At 44.1% G+C, this 25,861-nt stretch overlaps 1 protein-coding gene and 1 pseudogene across 1 annotated transcript in view; both read left to right on the forward strand.

Annotated features, from left to right (window-relative positions):
* The first annotated feature begins 3,499 nt into the window (after positions 1 to 3,499).
* Positions 3,500 to 25,861, forward strand: part of LOC121452933 (pyroglutamylated RF-amide peptide receptor) — a 30,982-nt gene continuing 8,620 nt past the window's right edge. Inside the window, exon 1 of the mRNA XM_041659347.1 lies at positions 3,500 to 3,839. Coding sequence (XP_041515281.1) covers positions 3,500 to 3,839 — 340 coding nt within the window. The remainder of the gene's footprint in view (positions 3,840 to 25,861) is intronic.
* Positions 14,830 to 16,299, forward strand: LOC121452932 (annotated as a pseudogene).

Consider the following 25,861-nt stretch of genomic DNA (forward strand, 5'->3'; position numbering starts at 1 on the left):
GGGAGCATGGGTGCGGGGGTGGGGTGGGTGGAAGGGGAGAGGGGGAGAGAGAGTGGAGAAGGGGAGGGTTGAGGAGAGCTTGGGGGAGTGGGATGGTTGAAATGGAGGAAGGACTGATACGGGAGCAGGGAAGAAGATATCTTAATTAAGGGAGCCATTTTGGGGTTGGCAAGAGGCTTGGCTCTAGAGAGGTTCCCAGGTGTCCAAGGGGATGGCCCCCTCTAGGACCCTGGAAAGTGGAGGAGAGGGTACCTGAACTGGCCTTTTCCCGTAGTCAGACTGATGACTATCTTGAATATCACCATAGAACCTTCGTCTTATGACAGATGGAGATAGAGACAGAGATCCAATTGGAGCACTGGACTGAGCTCCCAAGGTCCAGTTGAAGAGCAGAAGGATGGAGAGTATGAGGAGGGAAGTCAGGACTACAAGGGCTTGGTCCGCCCACTGAGACAGTGTGCCTGATCTAATCGGAGCTCACCAAACCCAGCTGGCCTGGGACTGAATGAGCATAGGATCAAACTGGACCCTCTGAATGTGGCTGAGAATTGGGGCCGACTGAGAAGCCAATGATAATGACACTGGGATTTGTCTGTACTGCATGTACTGGCTGTTTAGGATCCTAGTCTATTTGGATGCCTACCTTCCTAAGCCTGGATGGAGGGCCTTGGACTTCCCACATGGCAGGGTACCCTGCCCTCTATTAGGACTGGAGAGGGAGGGGGAAATGGGAGGAGGGGAGGAAGTGGAAATTTGGAATGGTATTATTCATAAAGCAATAAAAAAAATTCAAAGACAGGTCCTCTAGCTAAGTGCTGAGGTTACTGCCATATATCCAACACACTTGTTGAGCACCCTCATGAAAGACTTTGGGAGCACTGAGGAGGACTGTCATTTTAGGTAAAAGTGTTGCGTGTGCTCAAAGTCTTATCTAGAACAAAAAGACAAGAAAAAATAAAGAGGATGTAGATTAGAAGTTAGACATCTAAGTATCAGTTTTTGCAGATGGCATGATCCTTAAAAGAGCCCAACATCTCCAGGAGAAAACTCTTAGTCTGATACACACTTTCAGCAAAGTAGCAGGGTACAAAACTGACCCACAAAAATCAACAGCCTTGTGCTGGAGAGATGGCTCAGCGGTTAAGAGCACTGACTGCTCTTCCAGAGGTCCTGAGTTCAATTACAGGTGCTCACAACCACCTGTAATGAGATCTGGTGCCCTCTTCTGGCCTGCAAGCAGGATACTGTATACATAATTAAATAAACCTTAAAAAAAATCAACAGCCTTTCCATATGCTAACAATGAACTCATGGAGAAAGAAATTAAGTGGAGAAAAAAACAAAACAAAAACCTCCAGGAAATGGAACCAATCTAAATGATCATCAGTGGACGAATGGATAATCATTCATGTATTCATTCAATGCATCCTTGGCTGGAACAAATACACACGCATAAATGGAGTTTTCTAGCCATAAAGGGAAAAGAAAAAGTAAATGAAATGTTCAGGAAAATGAGCAGAACAGGAGATCTTGCTAAACAAAATAAAGCAGACTCAGAAATACTGAATGTTTCCCTCCACACACAGAGGAGAGAGAGAGAGAGAGAGAGAGAGAGAGAGAGAGAGAGAGAGAGAGAAAGAGAGAGAGAGAGAGAAGGTCATGAAAGCAGGAAGCAGAGGGGCAGCAGAGTTCCTCAGAGTGGGGGAGGGGGAAAGCTAGTGGAATATACGTGACAGGGAAGCAGAAGATCTCTTTGTGGACAGAAAGAGATCTGTAATGTAAGAGGGAGAGAGGGATGTGGGAAGGCAATGGTGGAGGGGAGTGAATTGAAAAAATATGTTTATGAAAATGCCATAATGAAATCAATTACTTAGTCTACTAAATTAAAAGTTAATCAGTAAGAAAACAAAGAACAAAATTCACTAGGAATAGACTACAAAAGTCAAAGCAAAATCAATGCAATCACAATTATAAATTTCATTCTGGGAAATATACTAGTAAGAAAATAATTAAGTCACAAACTATAAGAGAATCTTTGCAAACCACCTCCTTGAGAAAGGACTTGAGTCTAGAATCTAAATGAGCCTCTAAACACATAAAAAGTAAACAGCTCAATTAGAAAATGAGCAAATCACGTGGACATAATTTTACTGGAGGAGATGCTAGGCCCGAGGTACAAGTAAGTACATGAGGACTCAGTGTCACTGGACCCCTGGAAAGCACAGAGACCCCACTGCATCTCTACTCGTCCATTGGCACAGCTAGATTTTTTTAACTATACATATTGATGGGGCTGAGGAGATGGTTGTGTGGATAACAGAGTTTGCTGTGCAGTCATGAGGACCAGAGGCTAAAACCACGGCATCTATGAAACCCCCAGCCCCCATGCCATGGTTGCAGGCATCTAACCCTCCTTAGGATCGATCCTAAGAGCTCAATGCCCAACCAGCCTACCCAACACAGCAACCTCAGGGGGCAGTGAGACAACCTATCTCAAGTCATTAACTCAAGGAAGGATAGAGAAACGGGCTACTTTTGCTTTGGCTTCCTCATACATGCACAGTCACGTGCAGTAAACACACACACACACACACACACACACACACACACACACACAAATAAATAATAAATACCAGCAAAACCAAAGACTAAGAAGGGTGTGAGGAAAATTCAGGCTCGTGCATTGTAAATAGAAATGTGAGATGGAACTGAAACTGGAAAATACCCAGGGGTCTCCTTACAAATTAAATATAGAAGTCACATGCAGCAGCTTCTAGCAAAGCCTGGCACGACCAAATTACCCAGCAACTGGCCAATGTTAAATAAACCGGTCAGGGGCAGGAGGCTGTGACTTTGAATGGGAAGGTCATTGGTAGCTAGGGCTGGAACACACACACATGCGCACACACAGAGTCACACACACACACACACACACACACACACACACACTGTCCAGTTCCTGGGTCTGTGTCGCTGCATATTAAGTGAGACACACAGGAGTTAAGTGCAGTGAGGGATACAAGGGACCACTCTGCTATCACTGCAGCTTCCTCTTGTGTACGTTCGTTTTTAATTGCGATGGTATGTGGGCTCACCTTATTTCTCACCAGGAGACTCCATGAGAAGTGGAAAACTCAAGTCTCCAGTTTCAACCTCACATGACCAAGGGCTAACAGAAGCTGACCACAGCAGGGTGATGGCAGGCCCCGCCCATCCTCATCAGTCCCAGGCAGCTCTCCAGACCTGAGGATGCAAAGCTGATTGATTGATTACCTGCTTCCGCATGCACAGAGATCACAGAGTTAGGGATACCCGGCTCAGACATTCTCGGGGATTACAGAACTTTTGTGAACTTCAAACTCTCCTAGGTGAGATCGCCAGGCCCCGCCTCCTGCTCCCCCTTGCCTGTTATGTTTGGGCGCATCCTGTCTCCTCCTTAGCTCTCTGTCAGCAGAGACTTGGATCAGCCAAAGCAGAAGACTGGCAGCACAGGCTCAGCATGCAGGCGCTCAACATCACCGCGGAGCAATTCTCCAGGCTGCTGAGTGCGCACAATCTGACTCGGGAGCAGTTCATTCATCTCTATGGGCTGCGGCCATTGGTTTACACTCCCGAGCTGCCAGCGCGCGCTAAACTGGCTTTTGCGCTGGCGGGAGCACTCATTTTTGCCCTGGCGCTCTTTGGCAACTCTCTGGTGGTCTATGTGGTGACCCGCAGCAAGGCCATGCACACCGTCACCAACATCTTCATCTGCTCTCTGGCACTCAGTGATCTGCTCATTGCCTTCTTCTGCATCCCGGTCACAATGCTCCAGAACATCTCCGACAAGTGGCTGGGTGGTAAGACAGGAATTGCATGCGCACTCACGGAAACGGACAAACACACACACACACACACACACACACACACACACACACACACTGCATTCACATTTCTGATCTCTTTATATTTCTCTGCCTAACTGAATCTCTGTGTCCTTCTTGGAAAGTCACCTTGCAGGCAAAAGGTGGAGGTGAGGGGTTGTCTATATGGTTCAGTCCAGACTTGGTTGAATTGAGAGGAGTTGCTCAGGGAACCTCTGCCTGTACTTATTCCCAGCATTTTCTATAATTACAAGGTGAGGGTTCCTCTATTTATTAGTGAAATAACAAAAGAATCAACAACGTTAAAGATCTCTTCTTGTTCTTCAACTTTCAAATTTGCTGTTTTCAGTTACTGTGTGGCTTCCAGAAATGTTTCCTGTATGTGCTAGCTAATGTCTGATCTCTAAATTTTTTGCACCAAATAATATATTTGCAGCAATTGCACTACAAGTCCTTTGTAGAAATTGCACCAATAGAGTCTTGTAGGGAGAGCTGTGGAAAGCGCATCCCCTCTTGACTTCTAACAGGGAGATGAGGTTGCACCCGTATTAGAAGAGGGGCAGAAACCCAAAGAATCTGTTGAGTGGGGTCGCTGATGTTGGAACAGTATGTGGACACTGTAAAAAAAAAAAAATAAGAAAAATCTGGGGATTCCTGTCGGGTGTGTTCTGACCACTGCTGGGTTGCCCCTCAGGAGAGTTTACTGCTTTCACCCATTTTCACAAGTAGCTGTGTTCTTGTGACCACATAAAAATCCCTAGAAAGTGATTTTAAGTAAGAGCGATGGCTCCTGATGTCTCCACACTACCATTTCCTCCTTTCTCTGTTGTCTCTCTAGCGCATGAAGGGCGTTTTCACCCCCACCACTGCCCACTAGAGACCTCCCACTCATTTCTTTGCCACTGCTGCCTTCCACTGGTTTGTGCTGTGTTCATTTCAGCAAGTGGGATGCTGAGTTGTTGGCTCATCTCATCTGCCATGTGTTTCTAAGGACCATTAACTGTGGAGCACGCAGCACTGACTTGACAGTGATGACCTAGAGGGGTCGTAAATGGGTCTGCACATCAGACACTTTCTCACACTGTCTAGTGAAAGTATTGTGTTTGTGCATTTAAGATTGACCACCCAAACTGGCTCCAGCAAATTCCTGAGGGGATTCTGGGTCCTTGCATGGAACTTCTGAAGGAAGGGTCTTGAGTTACTACTTCTAAGTGTTAGACACAGATTTAGAAAGCAGTTGCATCCTTCCTGAAAAGGAGCATACACAGTGTGGGATTCTTTAATAGCGGTCTAAAGGCTAGATTGCCCTGAGCTCTAATGCATGCTAACTGGGCCTATAGGGGCTTCAGGTTTTCAATAGAGTATTGAGGAAAACACTTTGCAAGTGGAGTAGAGCAGATCATTAGGCCCCTGTTCAGAGAGAGGTTTGATCCCCACTGTAGGTCAGGCACTTCTTCCTTGCAGAGGACATGGGGAGAAACAGTTACGGCTAACCTCATGCTTCCAGTTCCTTTGCTTCTGGCTTTATGGGAGTCATTTCACTTCAGATTCTAAACGCTGCAGAGGTGGTGACATTCTGCACGTTTTGTTAGAGGGTTAGTATGATAACACTTAAGAGTGCTTTGAACAAACTGATTGTTAGGCATAGTTACACATCTGTACTCTTGCACTAAGGGAGGAGTAGCAGGAGGATTGAAAGTTCTTAGCAGCCTGGGCTGCATAGTGAGTTTACATGAGGAGAAGCTGGATCACTAAAACAAAGCACACAGAGAGAAGACACACACACAGAGAGAGAAAGAGAGAGAGAGAGAGAGAGAGAGAGAGAGAGAGATCATGCTGTGAAAGTATATGATTAATTCTATTAAGAACTGTTTAGTTGGAGATTGCTTATAATTATACAAGACTAGATAAATAATGGTCTATGAGTTGAGTATACAACAGCAAAATTACAGTTCAGATGAGAAGAAAAAGCCACAGACAGGTGTGGAGAGAATTAACTTGTATGCTATATAGATGGGATAATAACTGCAAAACTGTCGTGATGTGTCATCAAAGGAGAGTACACAAGAATGTAAAAGATGAAAATTAATGCATAAGTTATTTGACAAATCTATTGAAAAATCTCCTATATGACAAAGTATCACCTTGAGAATACAAGAGTTTATAAAGCCTGCCATTCTTTTGGGGTCTCAGAGAACACAAGAGGCCCCAAAGTAAGTAAAATTAAAGTGTAATAGATGAATAGCCACTCTGTTGTTGGAATGCTGCCCAAGGAAGTGGTGTCTGAAGAGAGAAGGATGTCCAGGAGCGTTTGTCACTCTGTAGTTTGGGGAGAGAAAAAATGCTGTATTTTAAAAAAGCTGTAAAAGACATTGAATAAAAATCATCAAATGGGAATGATGGAGAGACAGAGCAAACCAGGTCACTGCAACTGGGGAAGGAAATGCATTGTGAAAAAGTCAGAAATATGTCATAGGGAGTGGTAGGAAGAGCGAAGCATTCATGTGGGCCAGGTAGGAAAGTAACTCAGAGTGTACCTCCCCTGGACCCACTGCCATGAAGTGGGGACCAAGTCCTGAGGAGTCCCAGGACCTGAAGGCCCCGCAGAAAGAACTAGAGCAGTTTGCTGAGCTGCCGGAGAAGAAGGGGACCCCTAGTAGATACAGAGACTGACATTACCCTGGGCTTCTCGTCGGAAAGATTCAGGCTGCTGACCATTTGCCCCTTTGAGGACCTGCGTCTCAGTTTCAAGAACGTGTGTAAGCTGCTGACGAAGAGGACAGAGGAGGCTGACAGGAACCATTAGAAGATATAGGAAGCCGAGACCTGGTGAGGGCTGCTAGAGAGAGCAGCAGAGGAAGATTGACAGCCGCTTTAGAGGGAGCCCGGAGAAGGTGTTTCTGCAGTGCCCGGAGCCCACCCTGCAGCAGATCAGCAGCACAGTGGAGCTACTTGGGCTGGGGAACGATGTGTCTGAGTATGGGTTTTATAACTGGTGCAGGAAGAGTAGACGATTAAGTATCCACTATTCCCAATAAGAGCAGCGTCCCCTTTCCCAGGGCAGCCTGTATCACTTCCTCTGGCTCCAGGGCCCCGTTTTGGTGCTCCAGGATACAAGAGCCCCTACTTCACCGCACTGTACTGCTGGGGTCATTTCTAGGGGGAGAGACTTTCCCTCTCCCCTGCTGTTCCTGTCATTGCTCTGCGCTCCCCAATGCCTTCATTACTGAGGTGTCCCACCTGACAGAGGATGGGGGAAGAACCCAAAGCCTGTTGTTGCACCATGACTATGGGATTGAATTCTTCAGTTACTGTGCAAGGATTGTAAACACAAAGGATGGGGGCCCGGAGGGGAGAAGTGATGGACAGGAGAAGTTCACTGATGACATTTATTATGAGCCCATTCTCATCATTCTGCGGCCTTGGACACAGAATGGAAAGAAGAGAAAGAAGGAAGGAGGGAGGGAAAGAAAGAGGGAGGGGGAAGGAAGGAATTTACCTCTGAGCAGTGAGCCTCAGCCTTTGAAAACATGGAATCACCCCTGGGGAGGTTTAAGGAACACTTGAGCCCACACTCAGAGATTCTGATTTTATTAGTCTGAGCACAACAGCTTGTTTTGCATGTTCAAAACTTCCACACACCAGAAAGGATTACTATCTCCAGGCAAAGCTGAAAGTGTCAGGACGTAGCTTGTTAGGAAGGCTAAAAGTGAAAAAAAAAATTGAGGCAGAGGTTTAGAAAGCACAGTGCCTTCCACATATGCAACCTACAAGGAAATATAATGCCTTTTATAATGTGGAAAAGAACCAGAAACGCTCACAAAATGCAATGGAAGGTTGTGCTAAGTGCAATCCAGCAATAACTCGGCAGATGGCCATTGTGGACAGTCTGTGGGAACTTTACTGAGGCCTTGGCCTTTCTGGACTCATTCAAGACACATTTGTAAAGAAGTAAAAAATCATTTTAAAAAAGATGAGTAGGAAACATACAAGTAAAACCCTACGAGGGTTATTCTCTTGAGAACTACAGCTGTAGCTGTGGATTAGCCCACGTCACTGAGGTTTCTGTCCGTTTGCCAGAGCTACAAGGATCATCTGTGTGAACCAGGAGGTGTGACTCTCAGGTTTTATCAGAAGGGCATCTGCCACTCTTCACAAACACAGCCTTTCCTGGGGTGTTACAGAAAAGATACATGCTTCACTGGAGGGATGGGAGATGTGCGGGAGAAAGGGAAACAAAGCGCATGCCTGAGGTGCAGCCTGGAGCAGCTGGTGGATTTCTTAGAGACGACAAACTCCTGAGCTGAGGAAGAGGTTAAAGGAAGTTGTTGAACTTCATTTTACTGAGAAGATATTAATTTGTGAGAGCAGTTCAGATCCGTGGGCTTATCATGGAACTTTAGTTTATTAGTCAGTTAGTGAGAAGATGGTATTAATTACATTTGGTATAATAATTTTCCTTCTTTTATACTTCAGAAATTTGCATATGACCAAACTGATGTGAAGTCAAGAGTGCTATGTGACGATTTAAAGCTCTGTAATAGTCACGAGGACAACTATTTGTTTTTGTTTGATTGGGAAAATATATTTATTAAATAGAGACTATTGAAACCCCTTCCTCCCCCCAGACAAGTTTAGTGGCCTAGAGTCTGGCTGTTCAGGGGTTGATGAGGCAGCTTGGTTCCAAGTTGTCACTCAGAGACCTATGTTCCTTCCATCTGTTGTTCTGCTATCCTTTAAGACCTTGCTTGCCAAAGACTATGAAAAGCAGCCTCCAAAAAGATAATTACTTATCCTAAACTTTTCATTTTCTTCAATTTTATTTCTGTGTGTGTGTGTGTGTGTGTGTGTGTATGTATGTGTGTGTGTGTGTGTATGTATGTGTGTATGGGCATATACCACACTGTGCATATGGAGATCAGAGGATAACCTTGGGTATCAGTACTCTACTTCCACCTTGAGATAGGGTCTCTGGTTTGCTGCTCCATCAATTGGCCCACAAGCTTCCAAGAATTTCCTCTACTCCATTTCCCATATCCCCATAGGAGCACTGGGATTACAGACAGATAAGCTGCTACAACTTGTGTTCCGTGGGTTCTGGTGCTCTGAACTCAGGTACTGCACATTTATGTCGCAAGTGCTTTTCCCACTGAGCCAACCCTCCAGCGCTCTTCCCTCAGTCTTGAACAAAGACTTAAAAGCTGCCAATCTTCTATTACGAAGACAACTATTAAACAGTCTCTTGGAGGAGGGAGGAGAAGTACTTGCTTAAAAGAAAGACAATCAAGACCTAGATGGCAACATTAAGCTTGGAAGTGAACTCAGAAATGTTGTGTCATGGGGCTAATCTGAGTGTGTTTTCTCAAATTCTGTGCATGTTTTGAGAGAAAAACTTGTGTCGTTTACCGTTCAAGAAAATCACTAGATTTTCACAGACAGTGGAAGAGGGGAGCAGCGCCCACAGGATTCTATGTAGAAAATCTCTATGTAGGACAACAATCAGAATAGTGACAGAAAAGGATATCTATATTTAAAAATTGATCTCTACCTCAGAAGATAAAAAAGGATACTTCTTGCTATCTCTGGAAAGTTCTAAAAGGGTCCATCCAGCTGGGCCTCACTTTCTCTAGAATTAGGTGTTGTGAATGAACCTATGGAGTCATCTGACTGGGACTTAGTTACGCCCTATGATGGTGGTGGGCTGCATGGCCAGTTGGGAGGCCAGGGTCACTCCTGCTTGAATGAGTTGGGTAGAGTAGATTTGCTCAGGAAATTTGGGAACAGCCTCACGTGGTATTCTGGCAGCCTTGTGTATTTCCAACAAGGCCATACAGGCAAGAATTTCCCTCCCTCTAAGCTGATTCTTGGCAGGATGCCTGTAGATACTTCATAGAGAACACACCTGTGCAAGATAGTGTCTTATCTTTGTCGTGTGAGAGATTCTTTCTCATCCATCTCCTACGTTTGGTTCCAGGTGAGCTCAGATTGTCCCACCTCACTGTAGACTGTAGCACCTGAGAGTCCCTTCGTAGTTTGTCTCTACCCTAGCAGAATGAGCCATTGGTGCTTGCTGTTAGTCATTTTCTTTCTGTGGACTGGAGGCCTAAGGAGCTGACAATTTATCTGTTATGTTGTTGTCTAACTGGTAAGCTTCCTGAATTTGTGTGGCTGTCCAAGGGCTCACGAGTATGGGCTCATTGAGTCCTTGCTGGTTCCATGTATGGAACTAAAACCAGCCACGCTCATGTTCCCAGCAATGACAGTTGTGATCTTGTTAGCCACCAAGATCCCCCAGAATGTGTGGCTCCTGAACAAGGAGCTCCAAGGTGGGCGTGTGTCACAAGGTTGGTCATGTATGTCTGCGGGACCAAGTCCACCTAACAGCCAGGAAGCTCCATGATATATGTCTTCTGCCTTTGAGTTCTTTGGCATTATCCTCTATGGCCTAATCCCTGCATGAGTCTTTGAGGTTGAGCTTCATCACTATTATGAACCTATTCTGTGTCCACCCCTCTTGGTCTGGGTGGGGTGTCCTGAAAATACACATGAGATTTCCAAGAAACTACAAAACCCATGTTAGCACCAACAGCATCGCCACCACCACTGGATCTTCCATGGGGCGGGGAGGCAGGGGTCAACAGTTGCTATAGTTCATAAAAACAACCATTTTCTGCCTCTCCTTTCAAGATCATTAATTTTGTGGCCGACCAACTTCTATGTTTCCAGTTCTCCAACCCCTTCCTACCTCTGCTGAGGAACCACAGACAGCTCAGTGAAAGCTGGGGAACTTTCCTTGCCAACTCCACCCAGCCTGTGGCACTGAGGAAGACTTGGCAGAAGCTGTATTTTCTTTCCGATTCTGTCTGAAAGTAATGGGTTCCTCGTGATTCATCTTGTAAAGCTAGGGAAATGCTTTCTGCTTTTCTCTGTCTTCGTGGAACTGAAACTAAATGCATTCATCCTGGGTCTGGGCTTAGAGTGAGCAGTAGAGATCACAGAAACCTGTCCTCTTTTCCTGGGAGCAACTAGACAGCTGTGCAGTAAGCTTGGGTCTGTGAAGTGGTCGATCAAGTATAAATGCATTCATCCTGGGTCTGGGCTTAGAGTGAGCAGTAGAGATCACAGAAACCTGTCCTCCTTTCCTGGGAGCAACTAGACAGCTGTGCAGTAAGCTTGGGTCTGTGAAGTGGTCGATCAAGTATTAGTTGCTTCGTTGTTAACCAGGTTGTATATTACAATGCCTGGCAATGTGAGACCAAGCAGAGCAACTTGAAAAGAATGTCTGATGCTGCCATCTGGTGGCATATGACAGCTGCAAAACAGCTTTACACCTTGTTTTTTTAAACAAAAACCAAACAATAATATTTTATGTTTATACCCAATAGACAGATGCTAGTCCTAGCCATACCCAAAGAAGCTTCCCTTTACAATAAATAGTAGTGAATGCAGAGACTCATGGCTGCTCAAGGTGCTGAGAAAACATGAAAATTGAATGCTCGTTCCCACAGACAGTGCCAATACTATACTGTCCTGTCTAAGGTTCAGGAAACGTGCTCAAAGAGAAGACAGACGAATGTAAGAGCTAGAAGACAGAGAAAGGGGCTGGGAAATGCTGTGTTCTAGGCATGACACGGCCATGCAGTCAATCTTGCAGTGGTTATGCCTGCCTCCATTGACTGGGCCCGCACAGGGTAGGGCCTGACATCAGTCAAGCCTGGACAAAGATTGGTGAGGCGGTATCCCATCCCGATGAAATACTGGCCACTGATAGAATCTGAGGAAAAAGCAGGCATTGTCTTTCCTTGGATATTCACAGGAGAACCTGTGACTAGTTCAAAAGGCTCCCATGACTACTTCAAAACCAATATTCACAAACAGCCCTTCTTAAACTCAGTGGGTCAGAAACAAACATAAAGATGTAAATACGAGAAAGGGATTGTAAAGAGTAAAGAGTGATGGGGGAGTTGACAGAGTTAGAAGGGAGATGGGGGAGTGGGCTGAGTAGCCCTTATATATGCATCCATCAAAGGAGAAAGTTAATTAGTATATAAAAGAACCAGTGCTGGGGCTGGAAAGATGGCTCAGTGGTTAAGAGCACTGACTGTTCTTCCAGAGACATGGGTTCAATTTCCAGCACCCACGTGGCAGCTTATAAGTGTCTGTAACTCCAGTTCCAGGGGATCTGATATGATACCTTCATACCAATGCACATAAAATAAAGTTAAATGAATTATTTTTTAAAAAAGAAACAATGCAGATCCAATTCTTATGGACCCAGTTTGATTTCAGAATGAATTAAATACTATGTACATATTTTCAACTATAAATTATTACTTGGAAACCCCTCCACTACTGCATGGAGAAACAACTACATTGTCTTAAAGACATTTTCCCAGTGTAACTGCAATGCCTGTAAAACCTCTCGATGGTACAAGTTAGCAAAGGATAGCATTTGATGTCAAGAGAATTATTAAGATATTTGACTCAGTTTCTTTGTTTGTATACTGGAAGAATGCTTATACCCACTTCTTAGGGTTGACGTGAAAATGAATGACCCTATGAGTGAAAGGACTAGGGTCTCGGGTTCCCTCTGAGGGAGGTGCAGTTGTTGTTCATGGAGTGAGGGATAGTGTTTTAATGTTGTGTAAGTTTGTGTGTAGAATCGGTTTGTCCAGTAAGTCTGATAAAATGCTCAAAGAGCGGTCCTGCCCATGCTGAATTCTGACCCCCCCCCCCCGGCTCCCAGGCTGGACCCACCACGTTGGCTCCTCCGAGCCTGAGGGAGGCCACAAGCAGCGCCACAGGGTGTGGGGTGGATCCAGGATTTGAAATGACAACATCAACCCTTCAGGGTTTCTCTGCAGCTTTGGAGTCTGTCCTGGAACTCACTACACGACTTCAGCCAGTTTCCCACCCCTGCTGTGTTGGACTGGCACACTCTGATGCTGTCTTTCACAGGGAAGCCTGATTCTGGCCCAGTCAAGATGGGGACCTCCCAGAAGACTTCCTGCACAACTGGTGCCCCCTCATCATATGGATGGATACCTTACTGAAGCTCAATCCCGTGCTATGATGTGGACTCTCTGATGGATGGACACTTACCTCTAGAGAAGTGAGACCTGTGTTATCTTTTCCCATGAAAAACGTCCTGGTGACTGGTGGGTGAGTTCCCTTCATCCCCAGGAAGCTATAACGAGCAGATCTGTGGCCCCTATAAGTCCCGCTCACTCAGTTGCTCTCACTGGGGACACGAGCACCTTAGCTGCCCAAGGTCACTTAGGTGAGACAGTTGGTGATAGAGTCATCAATGGAATTGTCATGGGGGAGCAAAAGATCACTGTGAATGGCAGTTGGGTGGCTACAAGCTGTATCCCTGAGCACTGGAGAAAATTTTATTTATAACTATTAATATTATTATTATTTTTATAACTTGACACTGTTACTCATAGATGGTCCCGAACATTGAAGAAAAGCTAATTATTACTTCAAGAAAATCAGCATGTTTTAAACATCATCAACAGCAGGAAAGAACACTCCCGGAAACTATGGCCACTCATCTCTTCAAACTGTGAACTTACTATGGGCAATGGTGAGTGTGTGACTGGCCTTGTGCTCATGGGGAGCAGGGATCTCACGAGTTTACAATTAGTCCTCATCTACTTCACAAATAACACTGCTATTCAGATACAGGAGATACACCTAAAGCAGAAAGCCCTCGGAAGGACAACTGCTCAGCCTCAGCTCTAAGCCCATGACCCTGGTCTTTCGTTTCCCAGCAGATGTCAGCGAGACACAACCATCTATGTGTCTAGCACAGCTCTCAGGCATTCACCTGGTCCCTGTCAAAGTAGTGGCTTTTGCCTCCCATTCTCCAGGATGGTCTGTCTCCATGGAGCCTCTCCAGAACTACTGTGATATGCTTGGGGACCCTGCTAAGGCCGTGTACAGCATGCTGAGTGAACAGGTAACCGCAATTTACACAATGAAAAACAAACAACGATTTGTTAAAAGCAATATTTAATTTACCACAACATTGAAAACAGGCCGAAGAATAAAAAGGAGGGGGGAAGCTGGCTGTGGGTCTGGGAACACTGCTGGGTTGAAATAAGGGGGTGATTCTGTGGGGAACAATAGAGTTGGTGCTGTCTGCAGAGCAGATAGATGAGGGACTCCTAGAGGAGCAAGTAGACTGGGCCAATCCCTGGACCCCCCAGACAAAGTTGCACTGGGACATGGTAAGAGGTCGAGCATCTGGAGCATCCACGACTGCTGGCAGGATTGTGGCCCCGGCTGCTACTCCAGCTGTACACGGGACACAGGACCTTATGTTGGATTTTCTGCTCTCCAGCTGCTCTGGGTTCTGCATTGAGGGTGGCTGTCTTCACTCTAGATTTGCATGTACAGCTCTGCCTCAGCTCTCCGGATCTAAGGATGGAGACAGATGTGCTGCTGATGCAAGCATCTCTAGAAGGGGAAGTGACAGCAGAGGGACAGGAGACAACAGCCCAGGATGGGACATCTTTCTCAGTCTTTCCAAACATAGGAGAGACCATGTCTGTCTGGATTCCCAGATCCTATCCTCCAAAAGATCACGTGCCCAGGCTAGGGTTCAGTGACTGCTCCTACAAAGAGGAGCCTCTAAAGGATCCCCCAATCATTCCTGAGACATGAGACCAGGTCCTGAGACCTCCTCACAGTGTCAAGCATCTACCTGAATCTTCCTCAATCGCTATCCTCTGAATCATTTGCCACTTTCTCCCTGCAATTTGGTATGGAGCTCGTGGACACGGACAAGGAAATCTGAGTAGGGCATGTTAAGAATCAAATAGGGCTTTTCTTGGGACGGTGGAGGCATGCAGTGTCGACGTTACTCTGAGCAAAGAACTGTGGGCGGAGGAAGTCGGGGTTAGAGAGGATTGGGAGACAGACACTTTGCTGTGCTCAAATCGAAGTCAAGGGTGCAAACATGCAGAGCAATAAAACCTTTAATCTGGAGAAGCAGAACCATACTCCAAGGAAGCACCATCAACATCACCAGCAGCAGCAGCAGCAGCAGCAGCAGCAGCAGCAGCAGCAGCAACAACAGCAACCACCCCCACCAATACCTGCAAATGAACAGCAGGCCAGCAGCCAGAATGAAGGTTTACCCATTGACCTGAAGAACTTTAGGAAACCAGGGGAGAAGACTTTCACCCAACGAAGCTATCTCTTTGTGGGCAATCTTCCTCCTGACATCACTGAGGAGGAAATGAGGAAACTTTTTTGAGAAATATGGGAAAGCAGGCGAGGTTTTCATTCATAAGGATAAAGGCTTTGGCTTTATTCGCTTGGAAACACGGACCCTAGTGGAAATTGCCAAAGTGGAGTTGGATAATATGCCACTCTGTGGAAAGCAGCTACGTGTGCGCTTTGCCTGTCATAGTGCATCCCTTACAGTCCGCAACCTTCCTCAGTATGTGTCCAACGAACTTCTGGAAGAACCTTTTCTGCGTTTGGCCAGGTGGAGAGGGCTGTGATCATTGTGGATGACCGAGGAAGGCCCTCAGGGAAAGGCATGTTGAGTTCTCAGGGAAGCCAGCTGCTCGGAAAGCTCTGGACAGATGCTGTAAAGGCTCCTTTTTGCTAACCACATTTCCTCGGCCTGTGACTGTGGAACCTATGGACCAGTTAGATGAGGAGGAGGAACTTCCAGAGAAGCTGGTTATAAAAAACAAACAAAAAAAAAAAACCCAAAAAACCATACCATAAAAACAAACAGCAATTTCACAAGGAGCGAGAACAACCACCCAGATTTGCATAGCCAGGGTCCTTTGAGTATGAATATGCCTTGCGCTGGAAGGCTCTCATTGAGATGGAGAAGCAACAGCAGGATCAAGTGGACCGCAACATCAAGGAGGCTCGTGAGAAGCTGAAGATGGAGATGGGGGCAGCACGCCATGAGCACCAGGTTATGCTAATGAGGCAGGATTTGATGAGGCATCAAGAAGAGCTTCGGAGAATGGAGGAGCTGCATAACCAAGAGGTTCAGAACCGAAAGCAGCTAGAGCTCAGGCAGGAGGAGGAACGCAGGAGCCGTGAGGAAGAAATGCAGGGGCAACAAGAAGAAATGATGCGGCGACAGCAGGAAGGATTCAAGGGAACCTTCCCTGATGTGAGAGAACAAGAGATACGGATGGGCCAAATGGCTATGGGAGGTGCTATGGGCATAAACAATAGAGGTGCCATGCCCCTGCTCCTGTGCCAGGTACCCCAGCTCCTCCAGGACCTGCCACTATGATGCCAGATGGAACTTTGGGATTGACCCCACCAACAACTGAACGTTTCGGACCAACCTGCTACAATGGAAGGAATTGGAGCAGTTGGTGGAAATCCTCCTGCTTTCAACCATCCAGCTCCTGGAGCTGAATTTGCTCCAAATAAACGCCGCAGATACTAAATAAAAGTTGCAGTGTCTAGTTTCCCACAACCCTTAAAAGAAAGGTTCTTTTTGGAATAGCCAGAATTCTACCCTGGAAAAGTGTTAGGGGTTCTTCCCAATAGATAGGTCTTCCCTGCCTGTAATACTCTAGGGAAGTATTGCTTGGAGGCAGAGGGCAAGGGAGGGGTGTTATTTAACAAATCAAAGTCTGTGATATATTGCTTTCTCAAGTCTGTCTGGTGCATTCCTGAAATGTGTTGATTGTTGAGGGCTTTGAACCATAGCAAAGAGAGCTCCGTTAATAAATAGTCCAGAATACATACTAGAGAAAAGAAAGCATCTTCAACAAATGGTACAAATAGATTCATACCAATCACTGCACAAAATTCAACTCTAAATGGATTAAAAGCCTCAACATAAAACCAGACTCACTGAAGCTAATGAAAGAGAAAGTAGGGGGTTACCATGACACAGAAGACAGCTTCCCGAAGAAAACACGGTTAGCACAGGAACTAAGATCAAATAATCTGTGAGTGATAAAAACTCATAGATGGGTATTGGGGTTCAACCTGCGAATCCAAAAAGCAAAGCAACCAGCCCCTGCCTCTTACCTTGACCTTAGTATGAAAATGGCGATCCTGCCTGCAGGAATCTCAAAATGAGACTGTGTCTGAGAGCTGTTTCCTCCTGTTTTATAATCCTCTCTAGGAATGGGATTAAAGGTGTGCACCATTGGGATTAAAGGCATGCACCTCCCGGTTTCTATGGCAACTAGTGTGGCTACTGGGATTAAACGTGTGTGTTACCACTGCCTTGCTGTAAGGCTGACCATGTGGCTGTTTTACTTTCCCGATCCCCATGCAAACTTTATTAAATTACAATAGAAATGCTGCTACGACCAACAACAAATGAAACTGAAAAGCTTCTGTAAGGCAAAGGACACCATCAATCAGACAAAGTGGCCGCCTACAGAATGGGAAAAGAGTTTCCCCAACTCCACATCTAATAGAGGACAATATCCAAAATATATATTTAAAAAACTCAAGCAATTAGATATCAAGAAAACAACCCAATGAAAAGGGGGTACAGAGCTAAACAGAGAGAAACTCAAATGGCTGAGAAACACTTAAAGAAATGTTCAACATCCTTAGTCATCAGGGAAATGCAAATCAAAACTACTTTGAGATTTCATTTTACACCATTCAGAGTGGTTAAGTCAACAGAACAAATGACAGCTCACGCTATTGAGGATGTGGAATGAGAGGAGCCTCCATCCATTGCTGGAGGAAGGACAAACTCTTACGGCCACTATGGGAATCAGTGTGGCGGTTCCTTGGGAAAAGGGGAATCTACATCAAGAATGAGCTATACCACTCTTGTGCATATACCTGAGGGACACCCCCACTCTACCACAATGACATTCACTCAACTGTGCTCATTCCTGCTTCATTCATAATAGCCAGAAACCAGAAACAACCTAGATGCCCCTAAACAGAAGAATGGATAATGAAAATATAGTACATTTATGCAATAGAGTATTGCTCAGCCATTAAAAAAAAACATGAACTTTGCAGGTAAATGGGTGGAACTAAAAAAAATATCCTGAGTGAGGTTAACACAGACTCAGAAATACAAATATAGCAAATATTCACTTATAGGTGGGTAATAACTGTTAAACCCCTTATAACCAGGCTACAATCCATAGAACCACAGACGGTAGGTATAGAGTAAGTGAGCAGAGGAATCAAATAGATTTTTTTTAGGAAAAGAAAAACAGAAAAGATAGCTACGGCTAGAATGGGAGGAGATGGATGGGTTGTGAGAGAGAATACAGGGAGAAACAGCTAAAAGGAAGGGGCATTTCAGGAGTAGAATGGAAAAGTAATGCAGCAGAAGGTTTATAAAATATATACATGTATGAAAGCAATCTATATGAAACCACCAAATAATAGGGTCGATGGAGCCCCAGATGCCCATCTCTTGTCACCCAAGGCAGCATCCAATACCAGGATTGGGTTACATCTCATTGAGATGTTGGCTAAAGGGATCCGTGGGAATCCCCAAACAATTCAGGAAGTGGCTGAAACAGTAGGTTGAGCTACACAAGCTGATACCAAATGGAGATATGGAGCTGGTGTCTACTTCGAGCCTTCATTCCTATGTCCCAGCATCTTTGGTACAGGAAGGCACTCAGCATGCTATCAAGAAAAGTAATAGAAACACCAACCCAGCCACACAACCTTTGACCTACAATCTGTCCTGCCTGCACGGTATGTTAGAGCAGCAGTGACACAGTGTGAGAGAACCCAAGCAGAAACTGATTGGACCTGAGGGCCACAGCACAGGACGTAACTCATTCCCAGCACTGCTTGGGTGACCTAGGGCAAAACCAAACACTGCTGGTCTGAAAACGGGGGTGGGAGACAGTGGGATAAAATGAGTTCTTTTATTATTTTATTTTACTTTATTTTAAAACAATCTTTTTTTATTTTACATACCCATCCCAGTTCCCTCTTCTCCTCCTCCCGCTTCCCCAACGTTTTCCCCACCCCACTCCCCATCCATTCCTCAGAGAGGGTGAGGCCTCCCATGGGGAGTCAGCAAAGTTGATCACATCTCTTGAGGCCAGATCAAGGCCCTCCTCCCTGTATCTAGGCTGAGCAAGATATCCTTCCATAGGGAATGGGCTCCAAAGAGTCAGTTCGCACACTAGGGATAAATCCTGGTTCAACAGCCAGTGGCCTCACAGAATGCCCAAGCCGCACAGGTGTCACCCACATTCAGAGGGCTTAGTTTGGTCCTATGCAGATCCCCCCTCTGTCAGTCCAGACTCAATGAGCTCTCACTAGCTCAGATCAGCTCCTTTGCTCATAATGTCATTTCCCCCTCTCTTTGACTGAACTCCGGGAGTTCAGCCCAGTGCTTAGCTGTGGATCTCTGCATCTGCTTCCATCAGTTACTGGATGAAGGCTCTATGATGACAATTAAGGTAATCATCAATCTGCTTACAGGGGAAGGCCAGTTCAGGCACCCTCTTCACTATTGCTTAGATTCCGGGTTGGGTTAGCGAGAAACCTGGCACTTGTGGATTCCTGGGAATTTCCCTAGTGCCAGGTTCCTCGCTAACCCCATAATGGTTCCCTTAACCAAGATATCTCTTTCCTTGCTCTCTCTCTCTGTCCTTCCTCCAATTCAACCTTCCCAATCCCTCATGTTTACCTTCCCCTTCCCCTCCTCCCCTCCCCACTCCAATTCCACCCTCCTCCCTCCCCCCACACTCATATTACTCAGAAGATCTTATCTATTTTACCTTCATACAGAGAGATAAAGAGAGAGAGAGTATAGAGACAGTAAATGTGATATAAAAAGTACAAACAGTTATAGATTAAAGGAGGAAAGATAATAAAATAAATATTAAATATTAAACTTGTAAAAAAGTAATAAAGTAAAAAAATAAGCCACATAAAGATAAAATATACAAAGATTTTGTATATTATTGGGTTTTCTTTAAGTTTTTTGACTGTTAAAAAAGCTATGTAATGAAAGACATTTCATTGTATGGACTGCTAAATTAAACCAACATAAAGGTATCTTAATACCAAAATTTGAGTCTAAGGATATGTTGCTCTAAAAAGGAAGTTCTTCTTTTGTTTCCACAAAAGATAAAAACCTGTGGATTAATTCTAGACTAAAGTGGTTTGATGGACTGAGACCCCCTAAAAGGTTGCTATAAACATCCCCCAAAATACTTTGCCCAACAAAAAACAACAACAAAAAAACAGTTTGAAGAGAACAATGCCCATATTCCCAAATATGTCTATAAATGTTTACTTACATTTAAAGGGGGATATGCTATAGAGATTTGCATTGGTATGGATCTTGCTTTATTGATAAAAATTTAAGGTAAATTTTGTTAAATGTGTATATGTATATTTCTGCTCTTGATTAAGGTATTATGTTTTGCAGCTCATTTAAAAATACAATGTATAATTAAGAAATACTGGTTAATAGATAGTCATCTCTATAATAGTCACCTTGTAGTCATATTAGTTAGGTTTTCTAGATACATAAAGATATAGTTCAATTAGATAAGGATTCTTTAAATCTTTCAAAGACCTTAAGAACATGGCATTTAAAATGTTTTAAGAACTTAGCACTTTTCATGACAATGAGACTCATCTGCTCCTGGCAGCACCAATCTACTTCAAGAGGAAGATGGGCATCAAAGAGGCTCCTTATGCAGTTTGTTCACCATCTGTGCAAGAAACTGCTCTTGCCTGGACTGCTTGATGTTTGCTGTATGAACTGGACATGCAGGACCTACAGAGAAAAAACTGCTGAACTTGCCTAAAGGTGAGATGTTCATTCAGGGTTCCTGCTTCATGAAAGAGTCTGAAAGACATTCTGCAGGACACAGAAGAAAGTGACTGACAAACTACCAATATAGGTGGAACTGTCTTTGATATTTCCTACTTCATGGAAAAGTCTGCTGGATATTATGAGCAAGTAGACTGAAGATGGATGCCCCAATGATACAGAAGAACTTTGGGTGACTGTCCAGGCAACAAGATGTCTTTGTCATTTCTAGAGTTTTGGAAGTTGCTTACAATGTACTTCCTGTTTACTTAGGTGATATTATATCCTTCTGGAGTCTTTCATAGAGTTGAAAAATAGTTTTAGTTATAGTTTTAAGTAGTTATAATAAGAAATAAAGTATATATAAATATTGTAACTATAATTCTTGCTTGGTAACTGTTTTGTTATAGTTTTACTATGTTAAAAATAAAAACCTTCTTTTTTGTTTAAATAGAAAGGGGAGATGATGTGGAATTCCTCTCTGTATGCTGGGATTACCATTGATTAATAAAGAAACTTCTTTGGACCTATAGTAAGGCAGAACTAGCTAGGCGGGAAAACCTAAATGCTGGGAGAAAGAAGGCAAAGTCAAAAAAAGCCATGTAGCCCCACCAGAGACAGATGCTGGAACATTATCTGGTAAGTCACAGTCATGTGGCAATACACAGATTACTAAAAATGTGTTAAATTAAGATGTAAGAGTTAGCCAATAAGAAGCTAGAGCTAATGTGCCAACCAGTGATTTAATTAATACAGTTTCTGTGTGGTTATTTCAGTTCTGGGTGGCCGAGATAGACAAGCAGCCTCCCTCAACACAGTAGGATCCATGTATGTTCCCCTTAGGGTCCCCCTTGTATCCAGGCTTCTCTGGGGGTGTGAACTATAGGCTGGTTATCTCTGCTTTATGTTTAATATCCACAAGTGAGTACCTACCATGTTTGTCTTTCTGTCTCTGGGTTCCTCACTCAGGAGGGTTGGATAAAAATGACTCCTAATGACATTCCACTGTACTCTGATCAGTGCCTTGTTCAGCCATCTTCAGAGAAGCTTCCTCCTGTATCAGATGAGAATTAGTGCAGAGACCCACAGCCAGACATTACACAGAGGGGGAGAGTTCTGGAACACACAGCCCTAAATGGGGGTCTCCATAAAGTCCTGCTTCCCCCACCCCCGGAGTCAGAAAACCCCATAGAAGAGGAAGCAGAAAGATTATAAGAGCCATAGGAGTAGGAGGACACCAAGAAAACATGGCATCTAAATCAATTGAGCAAAGCTCAGATGAACCCACAGATTGAAGCGTCATGCACAGGGCCTATATGAGTCTATACCAGGTTCTGTGTATATTAAGGCTTTCAGCTTAGTGTTTTTATGGGATTCCTGAGAGAACAGGTGTAACTCTGATTCTTGTGCCTTCTCTTACGCTCTTGTCCTGTTGGTTTGGCTTGTCCAACTCCTAAGTGATCATTTTTGTTTTATCTTATTTTACTATATTTTGTTATATATTTTTAAATAGATGAATAAATGAATGAAAATAGTCACTAGAGTAAAGGTTAACAATTGAACTATCACGTAATACCTGCTAAGAGAGGAAAAATCAGTTTTCTCCCATAGAGTGACACTGGATATATCAACCACTCCAGCATGTTCAGGAGGAGTGATTAACATAAAATAAACTCCCCTTTTTGCATGTGAACTTTTATTTGTTATAGTTTGGTGCAATTTTTGTTGTTGGGGGCATTATTTTGTTTTGTTTTCTTGGTTTGGGAAAGTTATACTGCTGTATTGGGATTTTTTTTGAGAAAGAACTTAAAGTTGGGAGGGTCAGGAGGGGGAAAGGATCTGGAAGGACTTGGAGAAGAGGAAAAATAGGAAATAAAAATAATGTAATAGAAAAGCATACTAAATAAATTATTTCCTGTTTTATAAAAGTAGCTATTTACAATAATAAGTGTTATGAGACACCTAGAAATATAAGCATTGGGGAGGGTAGAGCAGGTGGCAGTAGAGCCTCAACTTCAGGGGTTTTCAGATCAAGGAAGTGACTGATGCAGGGGGAGCTGGAACAAAGGCTTAATGAATGGGAGAGGAAAATAAAAGTCTTCTTTCTCTTTTTTGGGAGGTACCAAAGGCAAACCCGAGACTTGCTCATGGAACACAAGCAATCTACCACCAAACTAAACTGCAGCTCATCAAAGTCAATGTCCATTTTGTTTCAGTCTTACAGACTTTGAAAAATAAGCTTTCCATTTAAAAAGCCAGGATAACTGAGTAGACAAGAAAAAGGGCACTTACTCTTCATACTTACAAAGGTCTTTCAATCTTGTCCCAAGTGAAAAAGCTGTCATCATTAAGAAGCAAAACCCAGACACAGAAAGACAATTATCACATGTACTCACTCATAAGTGGGTTTTAAACATAAAGCAAAGAAAGCCAACATACAAATCACAATCCCAGAGAACTAAGACAACAATGAGGACTCTAAAAGAGACATACATGGATCTAATCTACAAGGGAAGTAGAAGAAGACAAGATCTCCTGAGTAAATAGGGAGCACAGGGACCTTGGGGAAGGGTTGGAGAAAAGGGGAGAGGCAGGGAGGGGAGCAGAGAAAAATGTAGAGCTCAATAAAAATCAATTTAAAAAAAGAAATAGTGCCATAAATAAAAAAGAAGAAAATCATAAAAAACTGGACCTACGATGGGCAGTATTAACAACCTGTTTTTATAAACTATGATTGAGGCTCAGACTCTCTAGTTGATTGGGCAAATAAGGATCAGGGTGCATCCTGAAGTCAAGAATTCCGGTGGTACGTGCACCATCTGATCATGATGGACAGAATGGACATATTTCTTTTGAGACAACACTGAAATGACTCCTGCAACAAAAATGGCGAACTTTGGGGTGGTTAAACCATATTGATGGGCTTGCACCATGACACAGCTGGTAAAGCACTCTCTGCACAAGCCTCATTATCTGAATTTGGTCCCTGAAGCACATGTATGCTGCCAGACGGTGGTGGTACACGCCTTTAATCCCAGCACTCTGGAGGCAGAGGCGAGGAGATCTCTGAGTTCGAGGCCAGCCTGGTCTACAGTATGAGTTCCAGGACAGTCAGGGCTACTTGTCTCTCAAAAAAATAAATAAATAAAAATAAGGAGAGAGGGAGGTAGGGAAGAAGAAAAAAAGCAGTCCAAATGTAAGGACACACATCTGTGACCCAGCACTCCTACTGTGAGCTGGAGACAGAGACAGGAGGACAGTCAGGAAGCTCAGGGCCAGCTGCTGTGAAGTAAGGAACATGCAGGCAGAAACACCAACACTCCCTTGGCAGTGTGGAAGGAAAGGAGCGACACCCAAAAGCTGTCCTCTGAGCACATGTGCACCATGTCATGTGTGCACACAAGACAGAGATAATAATAAGATGATAGCAAATAGTAATGAAGGAAAGAATTCTAAAAATACATTGTTGATGCACCTAGGTCTGTTTCATTAAAAATTTCTACTGGCATTTCTTTGACCTTGGACTGTATAACATTGTATAAGAAATCTCACTGAAAGGATAGAAAAAGTGTTCTGATTAAATTTTCAATGAACTCTAATGAATATTACTAATATTTTACTCAAATATTAATTTACTAAAATGTCACATCCACATGAGATGTGAGGTAACCGATTCACTGCAGCATATTAAACAATCAAGCAGTGAAATGGATAAAGCCTGATGTTATTTTTTGTGCAGTTGCGGAAGAGGGTGGTCAGATTAGGGGGGCAATAGAGTCCTAGTGTCTTCCTTGGCCAGCCTACAAGGTCAGTGTCGAGGGAACTGAAGGTCGGAAAAGCCTTTCAAATGAACAGATGCGGCAATTGGACAAGAAACGCCTAGGGATGACAAACACACGAGGAGCCAAACACATAAGGATCGAAATGACTGTTAGCGAGTGGTCTAGCTGAATAATGACTGGTTTTCAATCTTGGAGCGGCTCTGGAGTTCTAGGTCAAACATTTGGTCCCAGAGCCAGTCGGTGAGTGAGGATGTTGATAGGCAGCTGGGTGTGCAAGAGGATGTCTCTGAGAGGTCCAAGCTGGGATTCTGGGTTAGGATTCACTCGGTCCCAGAGCTAATAGGTGTGGTGGCTGACTGATGTGGGGCCGGAGGGCTGGGTCTGGAGGTTCTCACCTGGAATCCCGGTTCAAAATTTATAAGTCCCGTGTTGGCATGGTGATCAGAGCGGCTGATAGACAGACACACCAGTGGCTCTCTGGGTTCCCAGCTGGACTGTAAGAGGTCTGTAGCAGGTGGGGAGTGGGGTGCCTTGATGGGTGGGTGGGTTCGTCCCAGAACCGAGCAGCGGCTGGAGCGGCTGATAGGCAGTTCTCAGTATGTTTTTCGTATAAATAAAAGGAGACATTTTTGTTGCTATCTATCACTTTGAGATCTTTACCTTAGAAAAGTAAAGAAAGTTAAAATTGTGACGCATGCCCAGCAGTGGACGGCCAATGCAAATGGAACTCAATGGCGTCTTTTGAAGTTCTTGTCTCATAATGTTGAGTCAGGGTTTTTGTTTTGTTTTGTTTTTAATCTTAAAGGTCCTCTGAGTATATATTGCAGTTTCTGATTTTGTGTTTTTAATGGATTCCTATGTGTGCAAACATGTGTTTCTGCATCTACATGTGTTTCTTGTCCTTTTTCTTCTGTTTATTTATTTTGTTTATCTACTGATTTGTTTGGTTTTTATTTACCTTATTTTATTGTATTGTTATTCCGTGGATGCTCATTTTCTAATGAGATACAAAAAAGTGGTGGAGCCAGATGGAACAGGAGGAGCTGGAAGGACTCGGGGGAACAGAAACTGTAATCAGAATATACTGACGGAAAAAAATCAATTTTCAATTTGAAAAAGCCAGCCTGTATAGAATTTTAAAAATCATAATGGTTAAAGGTTGAATCTGCACATCATGTTGGATAGACATGCTTAGAAGAAATCTGAGTCTTGGCTAGGGCTGGAGCTCCATGGGTAGGCTACTTGCTGCACAGTGTGAGATCTTTAGTTTGAATCCCCATAAACAAGGATTCAGTGATGTCATTTATAATCTTGCTGCTCCTTATGAGAAGCAGGATTACAAATGGAGTCTGTGTGCCAGCTAGGATAGCATAAACAGCAATGAACACTATGGAGGTCAAGGACCAGCACCCAAGGTTATCCTCTGACATCTGTGTGGGCTG

This window comes from Microtus oregoni, unplaced genomic scaffold (genome assembly GCF_018167655.1).
Source record: "Microtus oregoni isolate MIOR12 unplaced genomic scaffold, Mior012 000010F_ref0000083, whole genome shotgun sequence".
Classification (NCBI taxonomy): Eukaryota; Metazoa; Chordata; class Mammalia; order Rodentia; family Cricetidae; genus Microtus; species Microtus oregoni.